This window comes from Cupressus sempervirens, chromosome 2 (genome assembly GCF_028749045.1).
Source record: "Cupressus sempervirens isolate cs-2001-9-10 chromosome 2, ASM2874904v1, whole genome shotgun sequence".
Lineage (NCBI taxonomy): Eukaryota > Viridiplantae > Streptophyta > Pinopsida > Cupressales > Cupressaceae > Cupressus > Cupressus sempervirens.
The window spans coordinates 464,127,805-464,154,108 of NC_143119.1; the positions used below are offsets into that span (position 1 = coordinate 464,127,805).

The 26,304-nt window shown below is 34.4% G+C and overlaps 1 protein-coding gene across 4 annotated transcripts in view; it reads left to right on the forward strand.

The window, feature by feature from the left end:
- Positions 1 to 26,304, forward strand: part of LOC149573053 (transducin family protein / WD-40 repeat family protein) — a 253,406-nt gene that overhangs the window by 205,899 nt on the left and 21,203 nt on the right. For 3 of the 4 annotated variants that reach the window (XM_089814223.1, XM_089814225.1, XM_089814226.1), the window contains 11 exons: positions 9,950 to 10,074; positions 10,172 to 10,482; positions 10,605 to 10,854; positions 11,003 to 11,130; positions 11,522 to 11,639; positions 11,881 to 11,936; positions 12,029 to 12,122; positions 12,230 to 12,416; positions 12,529 to 12,630; positions 12,736 to 12,845; positions 12,933 to 12,995. In XM_089814223.1, coding sequence (XP_089670349.1) covers positions 9,950 to 10,074; positions 10,172 to 10,482; positions 10,605 to 10,854; positions 11,003 to 11,130; positions 11,522 to 11,639; positions 11,881 to 11,936; positions 12,029 to 12,122; positions 12,230 to 12,416; positions 12,529 to 12,630; positions 12,736 to 12,845; positions 12,933 to 12,995 — 1,544 coding nt within the window. Of the gene's footprint in view, positions 1 to 9,949; positions 10,075 to 10,171; positions 10,483 to 10,600; positions 10,855 to 11,002; positions 11,131 to 11,521; positions 11,640 to 11,880; positions 11,937 to 12,028; positions 12,123 to 12,229; positions 12,417 to 12,528; positions 12,631 to 12,735; positions 12,846 to 12,932; positions 12,996 to 26,304 lie in introns of all 4 variants that reach the window. The other variant, XM_089814224.1, reaches the window with a different exon arrangement.

The following is a 26,304-nucleotide window of genomic DNA, read 5'->3' on the forward strand; positions in this document are numbered from 1 at the left end:
AAAACCAATTCTTCAGCACAGATTGTTTGAGAGCCAGAAGGCTCACTACACACTCAGTGCATCACAACAAGCGCAATCCCACTCAAGAAGGTAATCCCTATCAGCAGGTAATTGCAAGCAGTTTTGTTTTATTATTCCAATGGCATCTTGAAGTGCATGGAATTCCGCCAAGGAAAGGCCACTATCATTGTGGTTATCTAACATAGGAGTATTTAACCAAATGTAGTCATTATTTTGACAAGAAACATCAAATCACTCTATGGTTGTGGCAATCATGCTATCATTGACCTTAAGTTGCCCAACTAAATGGTCTCTGAAATTCATGACTCCCATGCAAGCTCTTTGAATCAAAGTCTGCACTGTGATATGACATTGTACCAATGTCATGATAAGCAGTAACACATTTTCTATCATTAATGCACACATCAACATCTACAGTACTACTGCTAAGCACCTCATTGGAAGGCTCAAGTGGCATGGTAGAATATACTGATATGACAGTATTCACCTTGGATGATCTTCTAAACTATCTCTCATTCTGGAGAATCTACATTCATCTGGCACTCCTCATTCCCATCCATGACATTCTCTACATCCTTATGTGAATACCTAGAGGAAGACAACACACAGCCATCTTTGTTCATAGTTGAGAATTCCAACATAGCTATCATTCATGTTCATTTCAGAGCATCATAATGAAGGAGTTGTGTTAACGCAATGGATAGATAGGCCCAATGAATGGTATGGGATAATTTATATTATCTTATACTTCTTGATAGGGTTTGTTGTCCTACATTTTGTCATCACAAAATGTTGGTAACAACACGAAATTTTTCAAGCTAGTTTCGTGTTTCTCTAAGCTTGAATTTGATATTTAATTGTTTAATGTTGATCGATTAATCCGTTTCAATTTAAATATCAAATTGTTTTACTGAAGGCCTTTGTCAAGTCTTTTTCGTTTTGCTTTCTGCTAAGCCTTTGCTTGATTTTTGAAGCCTTCATCGTCTGTTCTTTGCTTTTGAGTTTGCATTTGCTTGTTTTTAGTTCTTTGGTTTGGCTCGTGTCATGCCTTTCATTTCTCCCTTCAATTCGGTCTAACCTAGAGGTCAATCAGAGTTGCCAATCAAGAGTTATGCCCATTTTAGTGCCTCAAAAGTAGACATTTTAGCTGCAACAGCACGAATTAAAAATATGATGTTATATTTTCAATTTGACATTCACTTTTTGAAAAATATAACATTATATTCACTTTTTGTTATGTTTTTAAGTTACTTTTACTTTAAATTTATAACTTAAAGTGACTATAGTGCACTTTATGTTATAAATTTAAGTTGAGTTACTTTTTAATTTTTCACTTAAAGTAACTATATAACTATATAGTTTCATTTTAATTTTTGGTTTTAAAAATCAAATGCTTATTTAAATGTTACTTTAAAGTGATGTTTATGTATTATATTTCATAATATGATAAATAAATATTATTTATGACCTATTTTATAACTTTTTTATAAATTTAAGTGAATTAAATAACTTTAAGTCTTCATAAGTGGACATTTTATATGCAATAACATGTTAAATCCATCAAAAGTGGACATTTTACATGTCACTGCATATAAAATTTACTTCGATGGACCTTTTTGATGCAATGACATGAAAAGTGAAGTTTTTATGTCTAAACATCTTAAAGGTAAGTTGCATTGTAAAATATGCATTCTCCTCTAAAGAGTGTTATTTTATTTGGATGCATATTTTAAAACATGCTATGCACCCAAAAAGGTCCGATTTTAACTTGATGCATATTTTAAAACATGCTATACACCCAAAAAGGTCCGATTTTGATCAAAATCATGTTTGAAAATGTGTTGTGCCCTCTAAAAAGTCCGATTTTAAAAGAATGCAGGCATTTGCTCCCCAAGAACCCGATTTTGCTCATTGTGAGAGATTTACTTGGTGGATTTGAATGAAATCTTTTCCATTGAAGGCGTTTTTACTTGGCAATGAGTTTCCTTGCATCAAGAATGGATTTAACATGCCGAAAATCGTTTTTGAGAGCTCAACCCTAGGGCACTTTTTTGAAGAAAACTCTAAATGCCTCCATTTTTAATCAATGTTTTTGCATGAGGATGAATTGATTTGATCTTATTTGGTGATTACATTGCATATTGGTTAACATTTTTGTGTTTAAACACCAAATCGATTTACTTATGCTCCCTGGTGAAACACGTTTTTCACCAAAAACTTCCCATGGGTTTCCATTTGCAAAAACGTTGGATCTTGGAGTGTTTTTAGGGCATGTTTTGGCATCTTCTAACAAGAATTCCTTGTTTTCTGCCTTCTCCCATTTGAATTTGCATAGTTGGAAAAAGTCTTACTATTTTTGGAGAATTTTTCAAACATTGGAGCATCTTTTCCCTTCATTTTTGGCACATGTAAGTATACTCTTTCTTTCTTGTTTTAAATTCATGCTTATCTTGCTGATTTTATGCATGAAATTACTTGATGGTTGCCATTTGTGAAAATCTTTGCCATGAAAAGTGCATTTTTCCTTTAAATACAAAATTTTAATTCATTTTCATGTTTCTGGTTCTTTCACAAGTCCCAATTTCGAATTTGAGTTTTGAAGTGCATTGCATCTTGGCATGTTTTAGTTATTTTTCGAAGGTACGTTGTTTCTTTTGTGTTTTGTGTTTTGTGTTTGCTTGCTGGTTTTCTCCACTTGGAGAAATTACAAGTTCTTTCTCAAGAACTTGTTTTTGCCTAATTACATGCAAAAGCATCGTCATATTCCACATTCCGTTTCCATGTCACAACATTTCATCTTTCACTCAATGAAATGCGATTACATGTTTTTCATCCCGTTTGCCATCCACATATGCATGTAATTCCATTTTCCACTTCCATTTTCACCCATCTCACTTTTCGCTTCCATTTGCATGACACGATTACACGAAATGTCTTAAGTGTAATTGCATCAAAAAGGTCCGATTTTGATTAAAAGTCACATTTCAAAAAGTCAAAAAGATGTCATTTTCATTTCCCATGTACTTTGACTTCTCATTTTCACCAAAAGTGACTATAAAACTCATTATCTTATTTCCATTTTGCATTTCCATCCCTTCATATGCATTTGCGCTTTCATGAGCAAATACATGTTTCCGCATGTTTCCATGCTTTCCATCTTGACCTTCATTCGCACATATATGTGAAGTGTATTCTTCACCTGCATTCGCATCTCATTTCACCCTCCACCTCTCGTTACATGTTCCATTTATATGTACTCATTTTTCATGCAATAATGCCTTGAAAATGCCAAGTCACTTTCAAAATCAGCAATTTTCATTTGCCCGCATTCTCATGTGTTTCACCTTCACGCATTCTCATTCCATTCCATTTCATTTTTCTTCAGTTTCCCACTTTCACATACTTGAGAGTTGGATATTTCAAGGGAGAGCTGTATACCTTACCTAGGTATGCTACAAATTGAATCATCCTAATGGAGCTAGCTAGACAACTCATAGACGTGCAAAGTGATCAACATGCTTTACATAGGCCTGGTTTTGGCATTACCTCAACTAAGCCTTTGGCTATTGGAAATTATTCAATCATTTTTGTGCCTAAAGCAAAGAATATGGAAGTAGAGTTACAGTTGATTACCTTGAAGAAGTTCAAGGCCAGAGCTGATTTTGACTATCGAGAGATGAATTCTCAGATGAAAAGAGCCTACATTCATGTTTATTGCATCGAAGACATCTGGATAGATATGAGGACAGAGCTTGACATCATGAAGATGGATTACTGCAGATTAACCTTGCAACATGTAATTGATCTTAACATGTTGGAAATCCCTTCAGATTTTCAAGTTGAAGATGATGGCGACATTCTTGATCCGGAGTTTCATCAAGCCGACTTTGATAAGAAGTGCCCTTTTCCTACCCAATGGCAACAAAAGGAAGTACATCTATCATGGATAGATTTCAATCCATCCTAGTAAACACTAACAAATGGTTGAACAATAAAGGCCTTAGAAGAGTAAATCCTAAGATGGGTTTGGATTGTGAAAGTTTTGGTCGTGCTTGCGGGAAATCACAACTGGAAATTTCAGGGAAAGATGGTGCCTCATCTTCTGATGTTAAGGGTTCCCTAAAATTTAAATTGAAGGGCGGAAAAGGAATGAAATCATCTCAAGTTCCTAAACCAATTCAAGAATTAGAAGAAGAATTGGAAATAGAATCTGATAAGCAAGATTCAAATGAAGAAAGGGAAATCACGATCATATCTCCTCCAAAGCCTACACAAGCCTGTGCATCTTCTATACATGAAGAACCCTTTTTGCATGAGGTTGATAATGATGTGGATTCATTCTCCACTGTTTTCACTCCTTCCATTCCAGACTCGGAGGTTAATATCATGATCCTTCCTATTTCTTCTGCTGCTCCTCGCGTCCCTACACATGAACAATATGATCACTTAGCAAATATGTTTGAAGATTTTACGACTCTTACCAATGGTCAAGTTTCCCAACTTGATACATCTTTGACAGGATTTGAACTTTTCATGATGGAGTCTTCTCAACATGTTCCTATGCCTTCAACGGTATAGACTGAATCTTGCTCAGTCACTATGGATATACAATCTGCATCAATGCCAATGGTCTCCACTGTGCCTACTTTTGTAGATGAAAGTTTCAACCTGCCTACATGGTTGAGTAAAATAGCAACAAAGAGATGGAAAGTGGTTGTTCCTCCTGATAATCTTGCTGTTAAGAAGACCAAATCCAAATCTTTGAAAGATAAAATTGTTTCCAAAATTTTGGTTGATTTTGATAAAACCAAATTTGTTGAGGTTGCTGAGCCCTTGGTAGATAAACTTGTTGAGGAACTTACTCGTTTTGACTACAAGTCTACTAAGGTTGCAGTTGGAAAGAAATCACGTCTGGGTTGTTTGCAAGATGCTCAAGTTGCATTGGCTAATGTATCAAAAAGCAATCATGAGCTTTGGGAAAAGAAGAATTGGCTAAATATAGGAGATCTCTCGTTTGAATGATGTTATCCAGAAACAATCTTCTTAGAGTGTTGTTATGTCTCAAACATCTAAAGAGAGAAGACTGATTGATGCTACTAAGTCTTGGATACAAGAAATCATTTCTGAAGGAGTTCGAGTCGTCACAGAGACATTTACAGTTCTTAGGCATGTCAAAGATATGAATGAAATAGAGCAAAACATAATTTCTTCTTTGACGCAAGAAGTAGATAACTTAAAGAAAATCCTTGATGATTGGGATAAAATGGTGAAATTCGATTTGATGCCCTAGTTTCATGTGACATTCTTCTGTCATGTGAAATGTTCTTCAGATTTCGAAGGCTCATTAGTTACAAGGAGGACACATTAAGAAAGCTGATTACAAAGTTGCAGGTGGCTTTTGGAGATTGTCAAGCAGTTGAAACAAATGTCACTTGTAATTTGGAATAGATGGGATGTCATGTTAGGGATGAATCTGGTAATCTTATTGCAGCAAAGATAGTAAATTCAAAATATACCAACAAGATCAATGCTGATGTAGATTTTGAAGATTTTGTTCACATATGATGAACAAGTTTGTTTTGTATAAATCCTTGACAAAACACTTGTTAGATACTATGGCAACAAGTTCCAAAGTTGTGCTTTCAGCATATGAAAATGCAGTGAGAGTTGAAGACATATCGAAGACTATGGAAATTGTTGATCTTCCCATAGTGCGTGACATCATTGTCAAATTCAAGGCACTGAGAAACAATCTCTAAGATTGTTGTTTTTTATTTTATTTTAGTAGTTGTAAAGAACGCATTACATGAAAAAGCATAATTACATGTAATGCAAGTTACATGTATGTAAAAGGATGTAATGCGAGTTGCATGTAACCCTTTATTTTCTTCTGTAGTTAGACTAGGTCAAAGTTTGTTGAGTTGCTCCCACTTTTTCCTCCATCTTTTTCTCAACTCCTGTGCCTATGTAAAAGAGTGCCCCCTCGTTGTAAAATCATCAGTATCTTTATGCAAGAGAGCTCTGGAGAAATTGTGCCAGCAAAACTTTGTTTGTGTAAGCACTATTTTGAGAGAAAGTGAATACAAAGGAGCATTTGAGACTTCACTTTGATTAAGTGAGATTTTTATTTGTGTGAATTGTAAGCTTTATCTATAATTCATCCAAGTTGTCTTTGATTGATATTATCTTGTGTTATTGGTAATTGTATCTCGTGAATTGAATAGAAAAGAGTTAAGAAGCAATTGAAGCCAAAGCTTTGACCAGGAGCAATTGTGAAAGTGTATAGCTAAAAGCTTTGTCTGTAGCTTATATTTTCTTCTTAATTTGCAAAATAGCTAAATATTCTTACTTTTAGGAGTCTTTGTGCCCTAATTGTAAAGTTTTTCCATATAGAAGTATGACCGGACTTAGAGCCAAACGGATAAATTTTTAGCTAGCCTTTGAGTTAGTAAAGGTTTATCAGTATCATTGTTTCTAGCTCTTGATAGAAGTGTAGTTAGAGATTCACCCTGCCCATTACTTGCTCCACGAGTAAGTGGATTCTTTCTTGAAAGATAAGAAGAAAGGATATTGGTAACACCCATTTTATAAAATCTCTTGACGTCTTGCTTACCTTGAGTTGATCTAAGGAATGGTGAGAAGGGGGAGCCTTCCCTTTAAGGTAGGAGAGACTCTGTCTCACATGCTGTGGATGGTCATTCTATTTTGCGATTGGATTTTTACCCAAAACTATCAGTTGCAAAATATCCACCCAATTGGGTTTCCTTAGCACAATGGAATGTCTAATCAGACTGGGATTTTAGGATTGGAAATCAGAGTTCAAGAATCTGATTTCAAAATTTTGGGTGTTCTGATTTTGCATCCATGGACTAGATCAAGTTTCAAGCTTGACATGGATTCATATTTGGAAACTTGGAATCCTTAAGCTTCTGAATGCTCGAAGTTGTAAATGTGAATTTTGGAACTGATGAAGCTTGGTTTGGTATTTGGATTTCAGTATTCTGTAGTTTGGAAATCAGATTCTGAAGTTGAGATTTGGATTCTTGGATTCTGAATTTGGAATTCGGGGATTGAAAGTGGACCTGAATGTTCTGATTTTACAACCTATGAATCAGGGATTTGGATTCTGATTTCTGATTTGGGAATGATTATCAGAAATCAGATCCAGAAATTGATGATAGGAATTAGAACTTTGGATTCTGGGATTTGGAAATCTGAAGGTCAGAGTGGAAATCAGAGTTAAAAGTTGGTATTGAAATTTCTGATTATGCAATCTGGATTTGGATCAAGACATTTCTAGAGTAGAACTCGAATTGATGAAGTCTGATTTGCATTCTGGGACTTGAATTTGGAACTGGGAAGTGCTCTGAAATAGAAATCAGAATCTGAAATAGGAATGCATACAAGAGGGCATTACGAGGAATGGCACATGAGTGGGGAGTTTGAGAATGAGTAGATGGAAAGTGAAACTAGCCTCACTCTTTGATTTGAGGTGCATAAAAAAGAGTTTCTACGAAAGGTGCATGGAAGGAATTTGAAAGATTTCACTTACGTATGTCATTACCACTTAGGCCATGTGCCATTCCTGCTCGGTATTCTCACTTTTCAATGTAGGCACACTGGTGGACAAATTGGAAATGGTGCATGATGGAAGGTTTGGGAAAATTTTCAATTTTGCAATGTTTACCCACCATGGAACATTCATGGCACTCATCATGGAAAGACAAGAAATTGTGGCTACTGGGGATAACTAAAAAATATATCCATTTTGTAGCTTATGCTCATCATCAAAGACTTTGTACCAATGTTCTTTGTGACTTTAGCATTTTAGTTCTTCCTTGCCCTAGGTGCATGGAGAGGGATTCTTGAAACCTTCAATTTTGTAGTCTATCCCTGCCAAACACCAAGGGTCGCCATCTTTCTTTGCCTTAGCCATTTTGAAATATTGATTTTTGGTTTTGAGGTGCATGTGACGGAAATTCTGGAAATGGTGCACATAATAGGAATTTTGTAAATTTTGCATTTATATGGTCATAGAATGAATGATACTTGATTGGTATATTGTATAGAAACTAATATTTGAGACTGAGATCTACAAACTTGCATAAGGGGACCTCTTTACATGAGATACATGCAAGGCAGCTAAGATGACATTATAGCTCATTAAAAGTCTATTAAGGGCGATGTTTAAGTTTATTTTCTTTCCCTCTTTAATGTTAAATTTAAATTGAAAGTTCAGTAATGAGATTTGTTTTTTTCATCATTTTGAATGCACAATGGGGAAGATTTTGTGGTTAAGTGCCAAATCTTTGAAGGATCACAATTATGCCTTATGCCAACCATCTAGTGTTTCAGGATGTAAGTGCAGTTGGAGTTGAAGGATCACAATTATGTCTTAAGAGGCACAATAATGTTTTGGTGCAAATTTTGAATGACCTTGTTTATGTACAACCTTCACATCTATCACAAGCAGATCCTACGCTGACTTAGCTCCTGTCATTTAGGGGAGTTTGATCCGCAATTAGATTGGACACCGAGGTTGTAGATTCTGTATTGAACGAGGATGACCTTGCCTGGGTTGATTAGGTTGAAGGTAGTAGCCATGGCAAAGAAGGATGGAGTATGAGTAGAAACCCCATTGATGTTGTTGTCATTGATAAATAGGAAAATATTATTAGGGATACACCATCAAGGACATTTCTTAGATGCATCAGTAGACTTTCTTTATATCTACAGATGTTGGAATGAGTGATGCAAGTTCCTTTGTGCCACAGTCATAATAACTTAATATTTAGTTTATTGATGCTGTATAATTTATAATCCATAAGTTCTGTATAGAGTTGACATAATTTTTATATTTAAAGTGGTGCTTCCTTTTACTAAATATTTAAAATCCACTATTAAAGTCATGTAACTAATATATACTGTTGTACGTGATCAAAGTAGCTTTTTAAAATTATTTATTGTGTTGATTTGTGCATGATGGAAGCTTTAAATCTTTACAAATCTTGGTATTTCATGTCTTTTCTCAATTTGTCAAGTCTAAGGCCCAAGCTTGAGTTTAAGTAAAAATCAGCATGTTTATTTTTAGCTAAGCTTGAGTCTTGAATCTATGTGTTAGACTATGATACACACAAGGAGAATTAATTCCTATAGAGTAAAGGAGGAGATTCTATCTCGAGTAATATGCAATTGGGTCTCATTAAATATTTTAAGGACCCTCATACAACTAAACATTGTAGTAATCCCTATAAACTTATTTTAGATCTTTCTCTTGGTGTCCAAGACACCAGCACTTGTTTTGAGTTACAATCTTGAATCTCATTTTCTATATCTGCGGAAGAGTTATGCTCATTGAATTTGTTCCAGTCTGATGGTGTTGGAGGAGGGATGCTATTTCAGATTGGCTTATACACTCCCACTACCATCTACTTACTATTGTACTGGATGCATTTGATAAGATGGTTAATTGGTGGAAACAAGCTCATCTTCTGGATAGCAAATTTACTAATATATTTGTAGGAAAGGAGAAACACACACCAGATAAAAGTTAAATCCACATAATGGACTTTTTGTTCCTAAATATTATCATTATTTCATTTGAAGCATAATGTTTTGTAAACATTTAGTGATTACAAATGTTAACAAAATGTGTAAAGTATGTCATGCAGAATTTCTTTCTTATGATATGCATTCTGTACATTAGTACAATTGTTAAGTAGTATAGTATCCTGAATGTAGTTCAGCTGTGCTATGCAATGGATGAAAGGTTCTGGCTATTGCCAAAATAGCACAAATGCTTCTTAGTAGAAAAACGTGATTGAGGATATGACACATAAGCAAAATCTATGTTCTTTGTCTGCTTATTATTCACTGAGGTCAAGCATATCACAGGTTTATAATGCTTCACTATGAATTTTACTGGCAGTTCATGTTCTGCAATGGCAAAATGGTTTCCAGTGTGTTTCTGTCATTGCCATTCATCAATCTCCAATATGTTCGTTTTCTTTTGGAAATGGTTCTCGCCTATGTGTTGCTTCTGAAGGTGGTTTGGTAGGTAAATGTTTTGAGTTTTATGCATCATACTGACAGATTTTTAAAGAAACAGATCTGGGTGGAGAATGTTGTAACTATTTACTCTTTTCTTCAGGTTTCAGTCATCAATCTTGATTCATTCACTATTTTGTTCCATTGTAAGTGCCCAATGGATAAGAGTACAAAGATTATTTCAGTAATAATGAAGACAGCTGCAGCATCAAACTGTCTGCCACCTTCACTGACACAACAAAAATCAGAAAGACAAGGAGAAAATGATTCTACCAAAGAATTAAGTGTCGTATTTGTCTTAACCCAGAATGAAAATGTGATCACCATTGATGGTGATACTGGAGCTTTCCTAGGTTCTGAACCTTCACATCCCAAACACCGGTCAATTGCGGTGTCATTTCAACTGATAGGCAAGTCTCTGCTTTGTTCTATTTGGATATGCATCTAGATAGTTATGCATTTAAATTCCGAACTGTTAAGTCATTTTGTAGCATTGAGAGTCCTGACAATAAGAAATCATTTGTTTTACTAGATAGTATTGGGTGGGCTCAAGATGGAGTGGTACATTCGTTATCTCAAGATTCAAAGAAAGGACATTTCACAAACAAGTTAAAAAATGAGCTTAATGAGAGCCAGAGCGATCCAATAAATGAAGCTAAACCACAGCCAGAACTTGAAGAGTTGGGAAATACAATTGCAAAATCTGGAGAGAGTTTGGAAACTTCACTTTTATTACTTTGCTCAAGGGATGCTTTACGCTTATATTCTGCACCTTCTTTTATTAAGGTTTGCTTTCAAATGATCAATCTTTATATTCCCCATTGTGTGCTCTGAGCATGATATGTTTTTCAGAGGACAGCGTGGTATTTGAATGACTTTTTGTCTCTTTGTTAATTGATTGGAAGCTGAAAAAAGGTGCAAATTAATTTTGCAGGGAAAGAATAAATCTGTTTGTAAAGTAAAACTGGAGATACCATGTTGTTGGGCATCAACATTTATGGACAAGGATCAAAATTTACCTGGTCTCGTTATGTTGTATGAGAGTGGGTTGCTTGAATTTCGGTAAGTTCCTTTCATAAAAATTTCAAACGTTCATGTCAATAAATATAGGATATAACATTAATAATCTTACATTGATACATCTTACATCCTTCTTTCATCCTGATGATGGATCACAGAGTGTGATCCGAAACGTTGATGATAAAAAAACATACACAATCAAATCCAGAAGCAAAATCAAATCATTAGTAATGGATTGTGGAAATCTGATATTATTAATTCATAATCTTGTGACATTTTGAGTGCTAATTATTAAAGTTTGCTTTTAATCATATGAAATTTCAGGTTGTCAGAAATTTAAATCCTAAAAGAATTTAAGGTCAATTATATAATTTATCTTTCATTTCCTAACAGCTAATTCCTTTGAGAAGTAATCATGTCTGATTTTGGACAGCTCTTTGCCAAACATGGAAGTTATAGGGGGGGTTTTTTTAAGTAGCCTGCTACGATGGAAATATCATCCAAATATAGGGAGAACATTGTCATCTTCTGAGAATGGCCGTATTGCTCTTGTAAGTGGACAGTACATTATTTGTTTGTTTCTTGCTTCAGTAGGATGCATATTTGTCATTTTACTGTTGTGTTTTACAGCCTTAGTCTTTATTATTTAATATATACTGGAACTTGAAGTGTCTTCTATCTTTGGAATGTTGTATTTTTTTTGCACAAAATACTTTGATCTCTGATTTTGCAAATCAGGTAAGATGTTTGTAACTCTTTTCTATAATGGTTTTCTTATGAGAATATATACAGGTCTATAACAAGGAAGTGGCTTTTCTCTCTATCCTAGCAAGTGAAAATGATCTCAGGTACTATTACAATCTATAAGCTTTTTTTGTGTGGAAGTGGTTGCTTCTCATGTAGCATTTAAGATTAAATACAGATTTTTAATTTGTTATAGGATTCCAGATTCTTTACCATTCCTATTTGATAAAGACCTTGCAGCGGCTACAGATGCTGCACTTAAGGCTAGCATTCACCAAACGCGAAAGAAGGTTTTAGTTTCTTGTCTGAAATGTTCAAGCTGCTTTAATAAGTTCTAGTCATCATATACTATTTCTATTTTACCCTTTGTTTTCTTAACCCTTCTTGAGTTGAACAGAACCAAATTCAGGGTTTCCTTGGTGGTGTAATAAAGGAAATCAAAGGGGGAGTATTAAGAAATACATCTCCAGAGCGGCCGCAAACACCAAATCTAGGCTCAGATCTTTCAAATATCTTTGCTTCTTGCCCATTCCCAGAACTTTCTACAGCTGGGACTGATGAAGGAAAAGAATATCTGGATATTGGTATGCACAATTTATCTTTGCTAGATACAATGAATATCCATTTTCAATTGAGTTACACATGTATATTTTGAATTTTCTTACAACCTAGTTTTATCTATTTTATATATGACAGATGATATTAAAATTGAAGAGGACTCTTTCAATTCCTCTCCATCATCTTCTTCTCCAACTAAGAGTGGAATACTACTTAATACACCAAAACATGGCACAAAAGGTACTTGCACTATAATTTCCAGTCCTGATCATGTAATTGAATGAACAAATTTTTTTTCCTATTATATATTCTTCTGACATTGTTTCACATGTTTTCTGCAAAAAGATAAGGAAAGTGAAAGGCAACAACTATTAAATTTAAAACAAGATGATGTTAAACCCAGGGTTCGAACTCCAGAGGAAATTAAGGCTGCTTATGGTCATAAGACAACTGGGGTAACATTCAATAACACTAAATTAAATATTCTAAGTCTCAATGCTCATAATGAGACATGCAACTAAACAATGGTAATCTATTTACAGGATGTTTCTGAGGTAGCAGGGGTTGCAATGAATAGGCTTCATGAGCGGGGACACAAGCTTCAGGTACATCTACCTTAATTCTAAATATAAATTTGACAGTTTTTCAAAAGGTTGTGTTCTTACTTTCAATCATTCTGCACATCCATAATGAGATTGCATCGCTTCATTGTTGAGAAGACATTTTAGTTGCTATGCACTTGCAGGAGTTTTACTAAGGACTTTCTCTTTTGAAAGTAAATTCTAATAAAGATTCCATTACCATAGGCTGGAAAATCAATCTCTATCCAAATAATCAATCAAATGATTTGATGTAAGGCCTAGAGAATTATAACATGAAAATCTGAAACCTATATACAGATCTGAAAATTAAGTTGCTTTGGTGTGGAAATACCATTCTTCAATTCTTCTTCTTTATGATAATAAAATCAGCCTATATATCATGCTTATTAACACTACCTAATGTGAACTTACAACAATGATTAAGCGTGCATAAAATCTCCACAAGATATCAGGATAGAAGCACAAATCAGAAACATAAGAGCATCCCATAACATAGGATATACGTGGAGAAATCCTTATGGGATAAAATCACCAAAAAGAGAGACCAAGTATATTATCAACAAACAAATTTGTTTACAATAAATTCACATCCACTCTCCTCTAATTCTTATTTGGCAACACTTATATGCCTGTGAACCACCTCCTTATAACGTGTAGAACATAGTTCCCAAACTTGGGCTCAGCTCGAGCTTGGCAAGGCCGGCTCAACTCATGACTCCGCTACGACTCACCAAGGATTCTATTACAACTTGAAAAAATGAGAAAACCATTGGAAAAATAGAAGCTAACATACTTAAACAAGGAACACAAATGATAAATCCATCACATAGATAAAATGTAAATTGTAGTTGAAGGAAATAGAAAACATAAAATTATATGACATAGATATATAGAATTATTAATGTTGTTAAATCGTAAATGTATGTAAAATCCATGAAACCGATGAAATCAAATGCTCCATGAAACACACGTGTAACTATAAAATGTAAAGTGTAAACAATAACACTGTAAACAAAAACCAAGTCTATTTGTTTAGGCTCTAGCTGAAGCCTCATCCTCATTTTCGGCCTTAGCATTAGCCTATAAGTATCATGTATGCCTTCTACAAAGGCATCTAAGGTAGGACCTAGAGGACTAAGTAGCCATAGCTCGAGCTGTTGATATTGTGGCGATTGATCATGTAGTGGGGATTGATGTTGTGGTGACTACTCATGTGGTAAAACCCTAAAATAGTCGATTTCAGAGGCTACCCTAAAACGCAATTATAAGCGGCTAAGATGCATAATGTGTTGTAATGTTGGTGTACATTTTTGTTGGATAATAGAATGGTTCAAGGCTGTGTAGGTGGACGTAGCCTAGGTTTTGGGTAAACCACGTTAAATTTGTGTTCTCTATGTTTTCTTCTTTTGTTTTTGCATATAATTGTTTATTCTTATATTGTTCTGGATCTATCAAACCCTAACACGTGCTGTGAGCTGGACTTATGATCAACATCAATAGTGTGTGTGTGTCCTGGAATGTGCTCTATCCTCCTCTACTATAGGCATAGCCTCAACCTCTATATTTGCCTGGTCAACCTACTCATGGTACTTAGTGAAGACTGGATCTATAGCCTCAGTGAACCATTTTGACTCTAGATCGATCTCCTATAGAGAGATCGGAGAGGAGTCAATGTCTAAAATCTATCCGGTCTTAAGATAGAGGTTGTAATGAACAAAGACAAGATCTTTCAACCTCTCCACAGAAAACCTATTTCGCCTCTTTGAGTGCATGTGCTCGAACATGGACAGATTGTGGTCACATCTAGAAGTGCTGCCTAGCTGACTCAAAATGCAAATGGCAATTTTTTCGAGACTTTGGGTTGAGAACCCAAACATTTACCATCATCTATCTGAAATAAGGAGAGGAAAAAAAAATAGTCTCATTTACAAGTACAACTTGAAGGCTAAACTAGAAAATAAAAATGAAAATGCACAAGTTATAAGACATAATCTTAAAGTATATTTTTTTACCTGGTTGTAATTATGTCTGAACATCAGTGCACATTTTGATTTAGAATATCACTCAATATTATATTTATCCAACTCAATTTAATCCACTATTTCCAAAATATAGTTATAAAAATTTAACGTCTACCCAACCGGTTGGATTAACTATTTCCAAAATATAGTTTTAAAAATTTAACTTTAAACTTGAAACAAACAAATTAAAAATAATAACCTGGCTGCAACAAATGGAATGTTGCAAAAGTGCCAAAATTTGCAAATTTGATTTTTGGTAGCATCACGAATCTCCTTGTTCCAATTGATGCTCTCAAGCAAGGGTTGTGCGCTAGGAGTAGTGCCACATAAAATAACTATCCAACCTCAACTTCCACACTCTAGGACAAAATGTCATAGTGCCACTATCAGGAACTGAAGCACTAGCACTAGGATGAAAGGGAGGCCTAGTAGAACCCTCTCCAACACAACCTATGGATGTGGATGTGGATGTGGAAGCATGAGAGCCAATAGCACTTAACACATCAAGTTACCTCTTCCTAGTTAACTTTTCTTGTTCATGTGTCTCTAAGAGGACATAACAAAAACCTTTTGGTTGGTAGTTTGTTTAGTATATACAGTATAACATCATGCCCAGGTATACCAGCAACATGGTATTTGAATTTTGAATCTATTGATGTCACATAATTTATATCTTCACAAGAAAAACATTTTGTTTCATTATTTTTTTTGCCAAAAATCCTTGGTATATTTCCAAGCCAGATCCTTTGGAGGCATTGGGAAAAATGAATGTTAAGGCTGCTGCAATAAGAAAATTCAAAATTTTGCAAAGTTATAAAGTTAAACTAATAAAAAAGTCTGCAAACCCTACATTTTTTGAGAAAATTGTAAAGCCATGTTTGCAAATTTAGTCTAAAAACATTGTTGGGTTTGCACTTTACACTTTGCTATTATTCTACTCCTCTGATAAAATCTAATAAAGATCATTCAAGATTTACAAAGTAAAGATAAAAATATATATAATAATGCAAAATACATTAACATACAAAGTAAAATCTACAAACTTTAACACTTACCTCTTGCAATTGAGTTGAGGAGCGTTGCTGTTGACTCCTTAATGCTCTCAATGCAAGCTTATGACCTCCCCAAATTGATTTGTGGTCTCCTTGATGCTATTTTACTTTGCTGGTTGCAAACCTATGGTTTTTCTATTTTCTTCCTGTCTCTCGCTAATCCTTTTTTCTTCCCATACCAAGCAATTAGAAGGCCTTTTAGGGTTATAATTATAAGAAATATAAAAGATAACTAATAAAATGTTTTATTTTTTTATGTCTTTGACTTTTCAAAATTCTTAGCCATGCGGTCGAGATAAGAGGTACAAAACTTTGTGTGTTTGGCGAGTTTTTTCAACTTGCTGAGTTAGGCAAGTTATGTGCCATTACCTGACGAGGTGAGCAGCCCTTGTTGGCATTGCTCGATAGAGTTGACTCTGCTTGCCAACTCACCTAACTCACTGCAAGTTTGGGATATTGGTGTAGAATACAACATCAAAATCTGAAATTTATCTGCAAAATTTGGAAATTAAATTGCTTTGATGTGGAAATACCATTATTTGATTCTTCTTCCTTATGATGATGAAATCAGCTTACATATTGTTCTTATTAACTTTATCTTATGTGAATTTATATCAATGGTAAATCATACATAACATCATCATAAGATGTAATGTCCCCATTATGGACATGGTGATTATCAAGCAATAATTAATTTAATAAGTTTCAATTAAAGATTTGAGCCTGTAAAAGCAAGAACCTACAACACAATGGTAAATTGTGAGACTCTTATCAGGGAGGTCATGAGTTTGAGTCTACTCGAGCTTAATAAATAACAATTAATTACAACACATACTAAGAATTAATCTTGGCTTCAGCCTCTTACTGATAAAAAACAAGATTTAAACCTACAAGTATAGAAACAATGACAATATCCTGTCCAGGCATCTCTGTTGCTACAAAAGACATCATGAGCATCCATTAGTAATATCTTTGTGAAGCTTGATTAAGAGAAAGCTTTTTGCGAGAATTATTTACCATTAAATCAAATAATATCATCATAATAGAGATCAGTAGACTAATCGTAAACAATTCTAAATAGAATTGGTAGCATCAAATCAACCATATACAAAAAGTAAGTTCTCACTGATGTTTGGTTTGATAAGCATCTGATGGCTTGTATCGACCAAATGCACCATCAGTGTAGGGGGAGGACTGATAAGGATGATTAGGACAGAATAAAGTGTTTAATCAATTGATGGTTATGAATTAATAACGATTCTATCACTGTGAGCACAATACGAAGGAGGTTGATGGAGCACCCAGGAATGGAAGCAAGCAGCAGGGGTCTTGGTATGTCAAACGTCAAAGCAACAACAGCAGGAATATTGAGTAATAAGAAATACAGTATGGCAAAGAAGGAACAAGTAACTAAATGTTACATCATTATAAGGGACAGCAACTAATCAATTAGTCCGTTGTCAACATTGAACAAATGGGTGTTGACTAGTTATCTACATCGACAATACAGACCAACCATATCTAAAGGTAGACATATACTTACCACATTAGCCTCTAAATGGAGATAGTTCAAAAGTATATCTTCGATGACATGACAAATGCTGATAGATGAATCATGAAGCAGTAGTTATTGATAAATGTCAATTAGCAGATTAATAATATTTAATCACATATGATTATCAGTGGTTTGCCGCAGCAATCATATTGAATATTACAGTGAACAATAATGCTCTTTCATTTGTTTGTTACAATGGGAGGCATCCATTGCATTGAGCTTCTTCACTAGGCCGATGATGAGTATAAATACGAACACCATATCATGGCAAGAAGGTAGATCACAATATTGAATTAAATATATATATTCCCTTATGGATTGCTGGGTGGAACAAGCCTAATTTCTGGTAGCAATCGAAAGGTGCGAGCAATTATAATTCATATTAGGGATGACATATCCAAAAGCACATTCATTCCAAGTAAAGATCAGAGAGGGATTCATTATTTGTGTATATAAGATAAAGAAGGATCAGACACAGCCTGTATATTGATATCTCTGCCATTGAGATATTCTTCAGCCTGTATATGCAGTGTGGATACAGTGTATATCAGAGACATCCATTTAGGTTATAGAACCATAACTTATATTGTCACATCAAAACAGCATTTATGTTTATTCTACGCAATTTTATTAACTTTGGAAGTGTATGCATTTGGAACTAAAACATATTCAATGTTTGCATTTGAAATCACCTTCGATTTAGATTAACATTGCCTAATTTTCTTTCAAAACAGGTTAAAATGAAAGCAAGGAGCCCACTTTAGTCAATCTAGATAGTCATTGCTGACATGATTGGCTCAAAGGAGGTCTATAAGAGGGTGTAACCTTAGAGGACTATATAGAACTAAGGAGAAAATACTCACCAAAGGAATACAAAAGTCATCACCTTAATCTATGGGGACAAATTGGAAAGTCTGATTGTAAATTGGGGTCAAGAAGTTCGCAATAAATAGGGACTTTGAAGGTTTCCATTTCAAAAGAGTAAAGGAATTGGAAAAGACATGTCATCAAACACAACAAGAAGATGGTAACAAGGACAAGGTCATTATACACTCTAAGGAGTCAAAAAATACCTGAAGAACTAATTGTTTCCTACATCTCTAAGGAAATGAAAGCAAAGGAATCTTCATTCATGACAAGTGAATCAAGCATGCAGACTTATAACAATCGTGAGTTTGATTGTACATCATAACAATGATCATACATAGGAGAAGGAATAAGAGAGGTTAAAGCAAGAAATAATAATTTTGATAATTTGAGTTGTTCAAACACAACTCTCCTTCATTCATAGTTGTGAATGAGGTGAATAATATAAAAGTCACTTGGTGTGTTCTACTCTATTGTCTTGAAATTGATAAACTTGGGAGATTGAAAATAGGGGAAGGTGATAATAGCTAGATGAAATTCTGTTTTGAGGCAATCTTCAACTGACTCCTAATCCACTAATTGAAATTGAAGTAGACAAGATTTATGACAACCAGTCCTTAAAGTGAATGCAATGGCAAGTCTGAAAACTCTAAAAGGGAAAGATAAGTCTTGAGATCCTAGTGCACCTTTCATCAAGGAAATATTGAGAACCAATTGGAATCTTATGACAAGCTCTGATAGAACCATCACTAAAACCTCTCTATTCAAAATACTGAAATACGCAAATTAGAAAAAGGTTCTTGCTTTGAATCAAAGATTGAGAATTGATTGCTCAAGTTTGCTAGCAAAGGGGAGACATTAACCAGTTACATATCTCATGCAAGATAAGTATTACCACCATTGTGTTTGGGTTAAGACACAAGATCTATCGAGCTTATGGAGGTTAACTACTCACATCTGTACTCCCATCACAATGAATCACTATTCCTGTCAAGGTAGGTATATTATGAAGAGACGACACTTCCAAGTTTGTGATCTAGGAAACATTGACAATATAAGAATGCTTTTGGGAGAGCATTTTCAAGGAAGGGGAGATTGTAATGTCCCCACTATGGACCTATACGTTACTAAGCAATAGACAATTCAATAAGTTGAAACTAAAGATTTAATCTTATATGTAGATAAACGATGACAGTATCCATTTCACGCATCTCCATTGCTACAAAAGAAATCATGAGCATCCCTTACTAATATCTCAATGAAGCTTGACTAACAGAAAGCTCGATCGAGAATCATTTATGATTAAATCAAATAATTGAATAGCGATCAGTAGATTAATCATAAACATGATTAAATAGATTCAGTAGTCAACATATCAACCATATACTAAAGTAAGTTCTTATTGCTACCTAGTTTAAATAAACATTTGATTGCTTGGATCGACCAAATACACTATTGATGTAGGAGGAGGATTAATAATGATGATTAGAACAGAATAAGGTGATTAATGAATCAATAATTATGATGAAAAACTGATTCTATTGCCATGATCACAATATGAAGGATGTTGATGGAACACCTAGGCATGGAAGCAAACAGTAAGAGTCATAGTAATTCAAATATCAATAATGAATAGGGACAACAAAAGGAGTATCGATTAATAAGAAATACGGTATTGCAAAGAAGGAATGAGTTATGTTATTCTAAGGGATAGTTACTAATCAATTTGTCAATTATGGTAGCGAACAAATTGGTGTCGACTAGTTATCCATGTTGACAATACAAACTGACCACATCTAAAGGTAGACATATACTTATCATACAAGCTTCTGAATGGGGATTGTTTAATTATATCTTCGATGACATGTCAAGTGTCGATAAATGAATCATGAAGCTCTAGTTATCTATAAATATCAATGAGCAGATTTACTAATATTTAACACATGATTATTGATGGTTCATGACAATAATCATATTGAATATTATGGTGAACAATAATACTCTTTCAGTTTGTTTGTTACGATGGGAGGCATCCATTCCATCATGCTTCTTCACTAGACTGATGACTAATATAAATATGAACACTGTATCATGGCAACAAGGCAGATTAGAATATTGAATTAAATATATATATTCCCTTGTGGATCACTTGATTGAGCAAATCCAATTGCTGATAGCAATCGGCCAGTGCAAGCAATTATAACGCATATTAGAGACAACATCATTTAGAAGCATGATCAATACAAGTAAAGATGAGAGAGAATTTCATTATCAGTACATATAAGATAAAGACGGATCAAACACAACCTATATATCAATATCTCTGCCATTTATATATTCTTCAGCCTGTAAATGTAGCATGGATAGATAGTGTATATTAGAGACAGGCATTCAAGTTATAAAAGAACAAGTTATATTGTCATATCAGAAACAAAGTTTATGTTTATTGTATGTGTTGATGTTTTGATAGCTTTGGTAGGATAAACCTGTGAGGTCAAAAGAAATTAATATAATCACAATGATATATATATAGGTATTAATTAATGTCATTATCATATTGTTGAATAGACACGTCCTGAAGGGATTGTCTCTTCTCTTGGTTCATTCCTCATACAAATACAAGGATGCTGCTATTTGGAAAACACATACCAAATATCATGATAGTGTTATTACATTTGCAGCGTCCCTCTGAAAATTCAACATGATATCAGAGCAAGTTCCTTACCAGCCTATGAGGTTCAATAATGAGAAAAATAAGATATTTGCTTTATTGGAGCACTCATGTTCAATTGAATGCTCATGTTCATTTGAGTAACATGTGATGAATTTGTATAGGGAGTTGGACAACATTTTCAAAGAATAAGTCCTTGGTTCTATGTTTGAAATTCTGACAACATTTACTGTCATAAACAAGCACCAAAGATGGTTGATAGGTTTTGAGTTGCTAGAACATAGACTCCTTTAGAGTTTTTGGAATCAATTTCAGTCATGACAGTTGGCAGCTATTGTTTGAAGAGCAGTGAATAGTTTCCGGGAGCCATTCACTCTAACCCAGAAACAGAGTTTATTCCACATAGTAGTTCTTTTGAAGAATAATTTTTCTACTCCTTATCCGTGTATTTGGAGCTCATGGTCCTTGTAATCATTTTCATCCAATGATCTAAGAATTGTAGTGACTGGAGTCAGTGAAGGACCATAAGATTTCACAAGAAGTTATTTCAACATGGTTCTTCCTTTCATCGGGATGGTGTCTAGGCATTGTAATTGATAGCAGTCCCATTACAATATGAAAATATGTGCATTCAAATAGGCAAAGGTGATCGCTGGTTATAAGTGTTGACTTGGCATATGATATTTTGGACTCCTGAAACTACTGCCTTGAAATTGTCATTTGAAAAGTTGAGCATCAGAAGGAAAACCATCAGAACCATACATCAATTACTGGGAAAGAAATGAATGCCCATGTCGCATTAGATTTGGAAATGCGGTTCATTCAAAGACAGTTTCTATTTTCGTTAGGGCATAAATTACAAAGGGTTATAATATTCCAAATGTTGGAGATTGTCAAACGTGGAGTTCCAGTCTAACAAATACATGAATTTATTGTATTGCGATGGATTTTCGATGTTTTGAGGAAAGTGAATATATAGTCTCGTAGGTATTAGGGCATACCTAAGATAGCAACTTAGTTATGCCTGCATTTATATTGTGAAACCCACACTCATAAACATACACATCCTTCTACAAGGAGTACCTACGTGGACACCATTAAAGTTGGTGGTGGGGACAACCACAACTATATTCCTAGATCAAATTGTGTTATTAAGAACGAAGATCAATTGAAACATATATTTATAAGATACCAAACAAGGATCGGACATTCGCAAATACTATAAGGTATTCGTAAATTTTAGTTATATTCATTTAAGATATTAGTATAAAGGATCACTATATATTAAACAAGTATTATTATGATTCTCTAATATTCTTGTTTTGAAAAATGAATATGAGTGTCATTTTGAATGAAGTAATTATGTTATTCTAAAGGAATAATATCACACCTTTACTATTATTAGGAATTTATGATTATTTCTAATACTATCATTATCCTTGAGTATTATAACAGTTGCACTTTTGTTTTTATTTTTATGCATACTATCAGAGCTATTTGCCTTGATCTTTTCCTCTGAGAATGTTCCTACAGGAAAAAGAGGGAGACTGACATTTTAGGCAATCTTGAAAGAGAGGGAGCAAATTGAGGATATGATTCAGTCAACCTTTGGTGATCTCGATCATATTGATTCAAAGGGAGTAAACCATGTTGTGATGGAGTCTCTGTGATCAATAAGTTATAGCAGTGAAGAGGATTGTGATTCATGAATATACCTTGTATCTATGTGATTTTAATGGGCTTACCTCCTGTGTACATCATGAAGAAGTGACGACTTCCAAATGATGTCACTTGTATTTGGAGAAGTTGTAAGGTGACGATCTTACAATAATTTTTATTATGAGATCAAACAAATTGAGTAAATCGTGAATGTCTTGCATCTCAACATTTTGGGAGACCATTACTTAGAGTATTTGGTGAATATCATTGATATTCTGGGAGGCCAATACTCTTGATATCATATGTGATATCAAACCTTATTTTGAGTAATTGGTGAATATTGTATGATGTTCTAGGAGACCTATACTCGTGATGTCAAATGTGATATCACACCTTATTTGAGTACTTGGTGAATATCGAATGTCGATATTCTGGGAGGCCAATACTTCTGATATTAGATGTGATATCAAAACCTTTTGAGTATTTGGTGAATATTGATGACATTCTGGGAAGCCAATACCCATAATGTCAACTGCGATATCAAAATGACGGATATCATCTTATCAAAGATATTTTTTAGCTATACCTAGAATTACCAATGGTGTAATACATGTCTTGTGTTTATCCTCCCTAGCTAAGAGGGAGTGTTGATGTTTTGATAGCTTTGGTAGGATAAACCTGTGAGATCAAAAGAAATTAATATAATCACAATGATATATATATATATATATATATAACTATTAATTAATGTCATTATCATATTGTTGAACAAACACGTCCCAAAGGGACCTGTCTATTCTCTTGGTTTATTCCTCATACAAATACAAGGACACTACTATTTGGAAAACACATACCAAATATTGTGGCAGTGTTATTACATTTGCAGCATCCCTCTGAAAATTCAACAATATGCAACCTCATTATTAACTTGGGAAGCATATGCATTTGGTACTAAAACATATTCAGCCTTTGCATTTGGAACGACCTGTTATTTGCTTTATAACTTGTGTGTGCATTTGGAACTATCATTCATTTGAATCATCATTCAGTATAAGCATTATTCATTTCATTGTATAAGTTTGCAATTTTGAATTATAAGTCAGGTTTGTATAATTGTTCAAGCTGTGTAATTGTTGAAGTTTTCTCATTGTACAATGCTAATGTAGGGTCCTGTTGTTGCACAACCCTCATCTAGTCAAGCGTAGAATTGATACACACACCTTTCCAAGGGTAGGTGTATCCCCATCACCATATATAATCATCTAGTAATCCGTAGTAATGATACATAATTTATTTTGCATCACTCCAAAATTGACCAATCTTCACTTTCACTTTCACCCTCTTCACCTACATTGTCTTGGCCTCAGTACACCAATTTCACTCATTCGTCATAACCATGAGTTGCAGTGGCCCTTGTAACTCAAACATTCTCTCTAAGAGAATGTAGTAAGATGCATATTTGGTCTCAACAGGAACACCTTCTCAAAGGTCATGAAGAGTGCATGTGAAGTGTGGTGGTTGTAAAACATCTGCAAATATCTTGCGTCCATAACTACTCCTCTAATCCAGTCAGACTTCCCTATGTCCTTGAGTACATTGTTCATGGTATGCGCACAACACATAGTTCACCAAATATGTCTATAGGCTGCCTCAATAAGCATCCCTACATCTTTGCACACATGTATTGCATTTGTCACTAATTGGACCATATTTTGTGGCCCAACACCCTTAATAGCCTCCCTAAGGTCCTCAAATTAAATTTCAACATCTTTCTAATGCCCTAAACAAACAACAACCTTGAGAAAGTATGAGCCCTCTGAACATGTAACATGATGTCGATGATTGGATGATGCCTGGTGTTTGTCTATTGTAATGTCCTCATTTTTAGCAGGCTCCTATAGTTGGCTAAGTTAGTTAATCATGGCAACCTTCATGAGCTGACAGTATGTTTTGAGTGTATCTGAGGTAGACTTGCTATTTTTAGTAAGTCTATTTTGAGGTGGTTTCTATTTATAGCAATGCAATGGAGGCACTGGCAGTTGATCTTCATCAACAGTGAACTAAGCATCATTTTGGAGTTTAAATTATTATAAGTCATGAGGCATTATTTGTTAAAATGTACTTTATGTTATTTGTTGTTATAATTTGAAGTCATGAAGATGAAGCCTCTCAAGTTAAAAGTGTCTTCATGAAGCCATGTGCTAGAAAGTTATTTATTTAAAAGAATTAAATGGAGCCTTTTAATCGAATGGTGGATTGATGAAGCAACCTTAATGAGAGGTGTATGCGAGAAGCCAAGTGCTTCATAAAAGAGGCTTCATGAGGCCATTAATAGTCATTTAATTGACTATTTCTTTTGAACATCGCTTGTGAGGGTTTGTGTGGAGTTTGGTGAATTTAATCTATTGCTAAAGTATAATGGATTTGGTCTAAGCTTCTGGTATCTAAATTTGTTGCTTCTCTTACTGTGTCTTTTGTGGTTGAGGCAATTGTGTCCTAAGGAATTTGATATTGGATTTCTGAAATTGGGCCATCACCCTTATTACTTTCTTGTGGTTGGGTGGGCAAATTGGTGTGGAGAATTTACATGTTGAGTGTCATGATTTGTGGTGCCAATAATAACTCATGATAGATGTGGCTTTCACTCTGATTTTAGTGGCGTCTTGATCTGCTTTTGATGCACTTCATTTTGTGTTGGTTAGTTGTTGATCTTGGTGAAAAACTTTTGGTCATTGCCCATTCATGTCTAAATTTGAATGCTAGGTGATTGTAATTTGGCAACATTGACAGAGGGTTTAACTCTATTGTTGGGGCGTTATATACTTACCATTGTTAATTATTGTAGATCGAATACTTTTTAGCTGGAATGCCAGGTTCATTGTTTCATTTTACTTATAATTGAATTGTATTCTACAAATGATTATTGTGCAAAGGCAATGGCTATTAGTGGAAATTGCTATTTTGTTACTCTTCATTATACTGGTAAATATTTCAATTAACTTGTGTTTGCAAATTAAAGTCAAATGAGTTAGGGACATTTGATCTATCCAACAATGCATCTTTATATATATATATATATATATATATATATATATATATATATATATATATATATATATATATATATATATATATATATATATATATCCTGAAACCCACAAAATTGCAAGTTAATTCAATCAAGAACAATTTTATCATTCATTCAATAGTGTGAGCCGGTTGGGTTCATTACAATGGTATTAGAGCAGTTTCTTGCTAGTCTACAGGGAATTGGGTTGCATTATGGCTTAGAGGTTTATTCCAGGCAGACATTAAACAGGTTATAGAGATGTTGGCATGGGTTCTTAGTTTGACAGAGAGGTCAAAGAGACTATTAGAGATCAGGTAGCTAGTCAACATCGTGTTGTCGAGGTGTTGCAACACCTTTCTAACACGCTGCAACATACTTTGCTCCCTAGAGGTTGGAGTAGGGAGAGAGGTGCTTGAG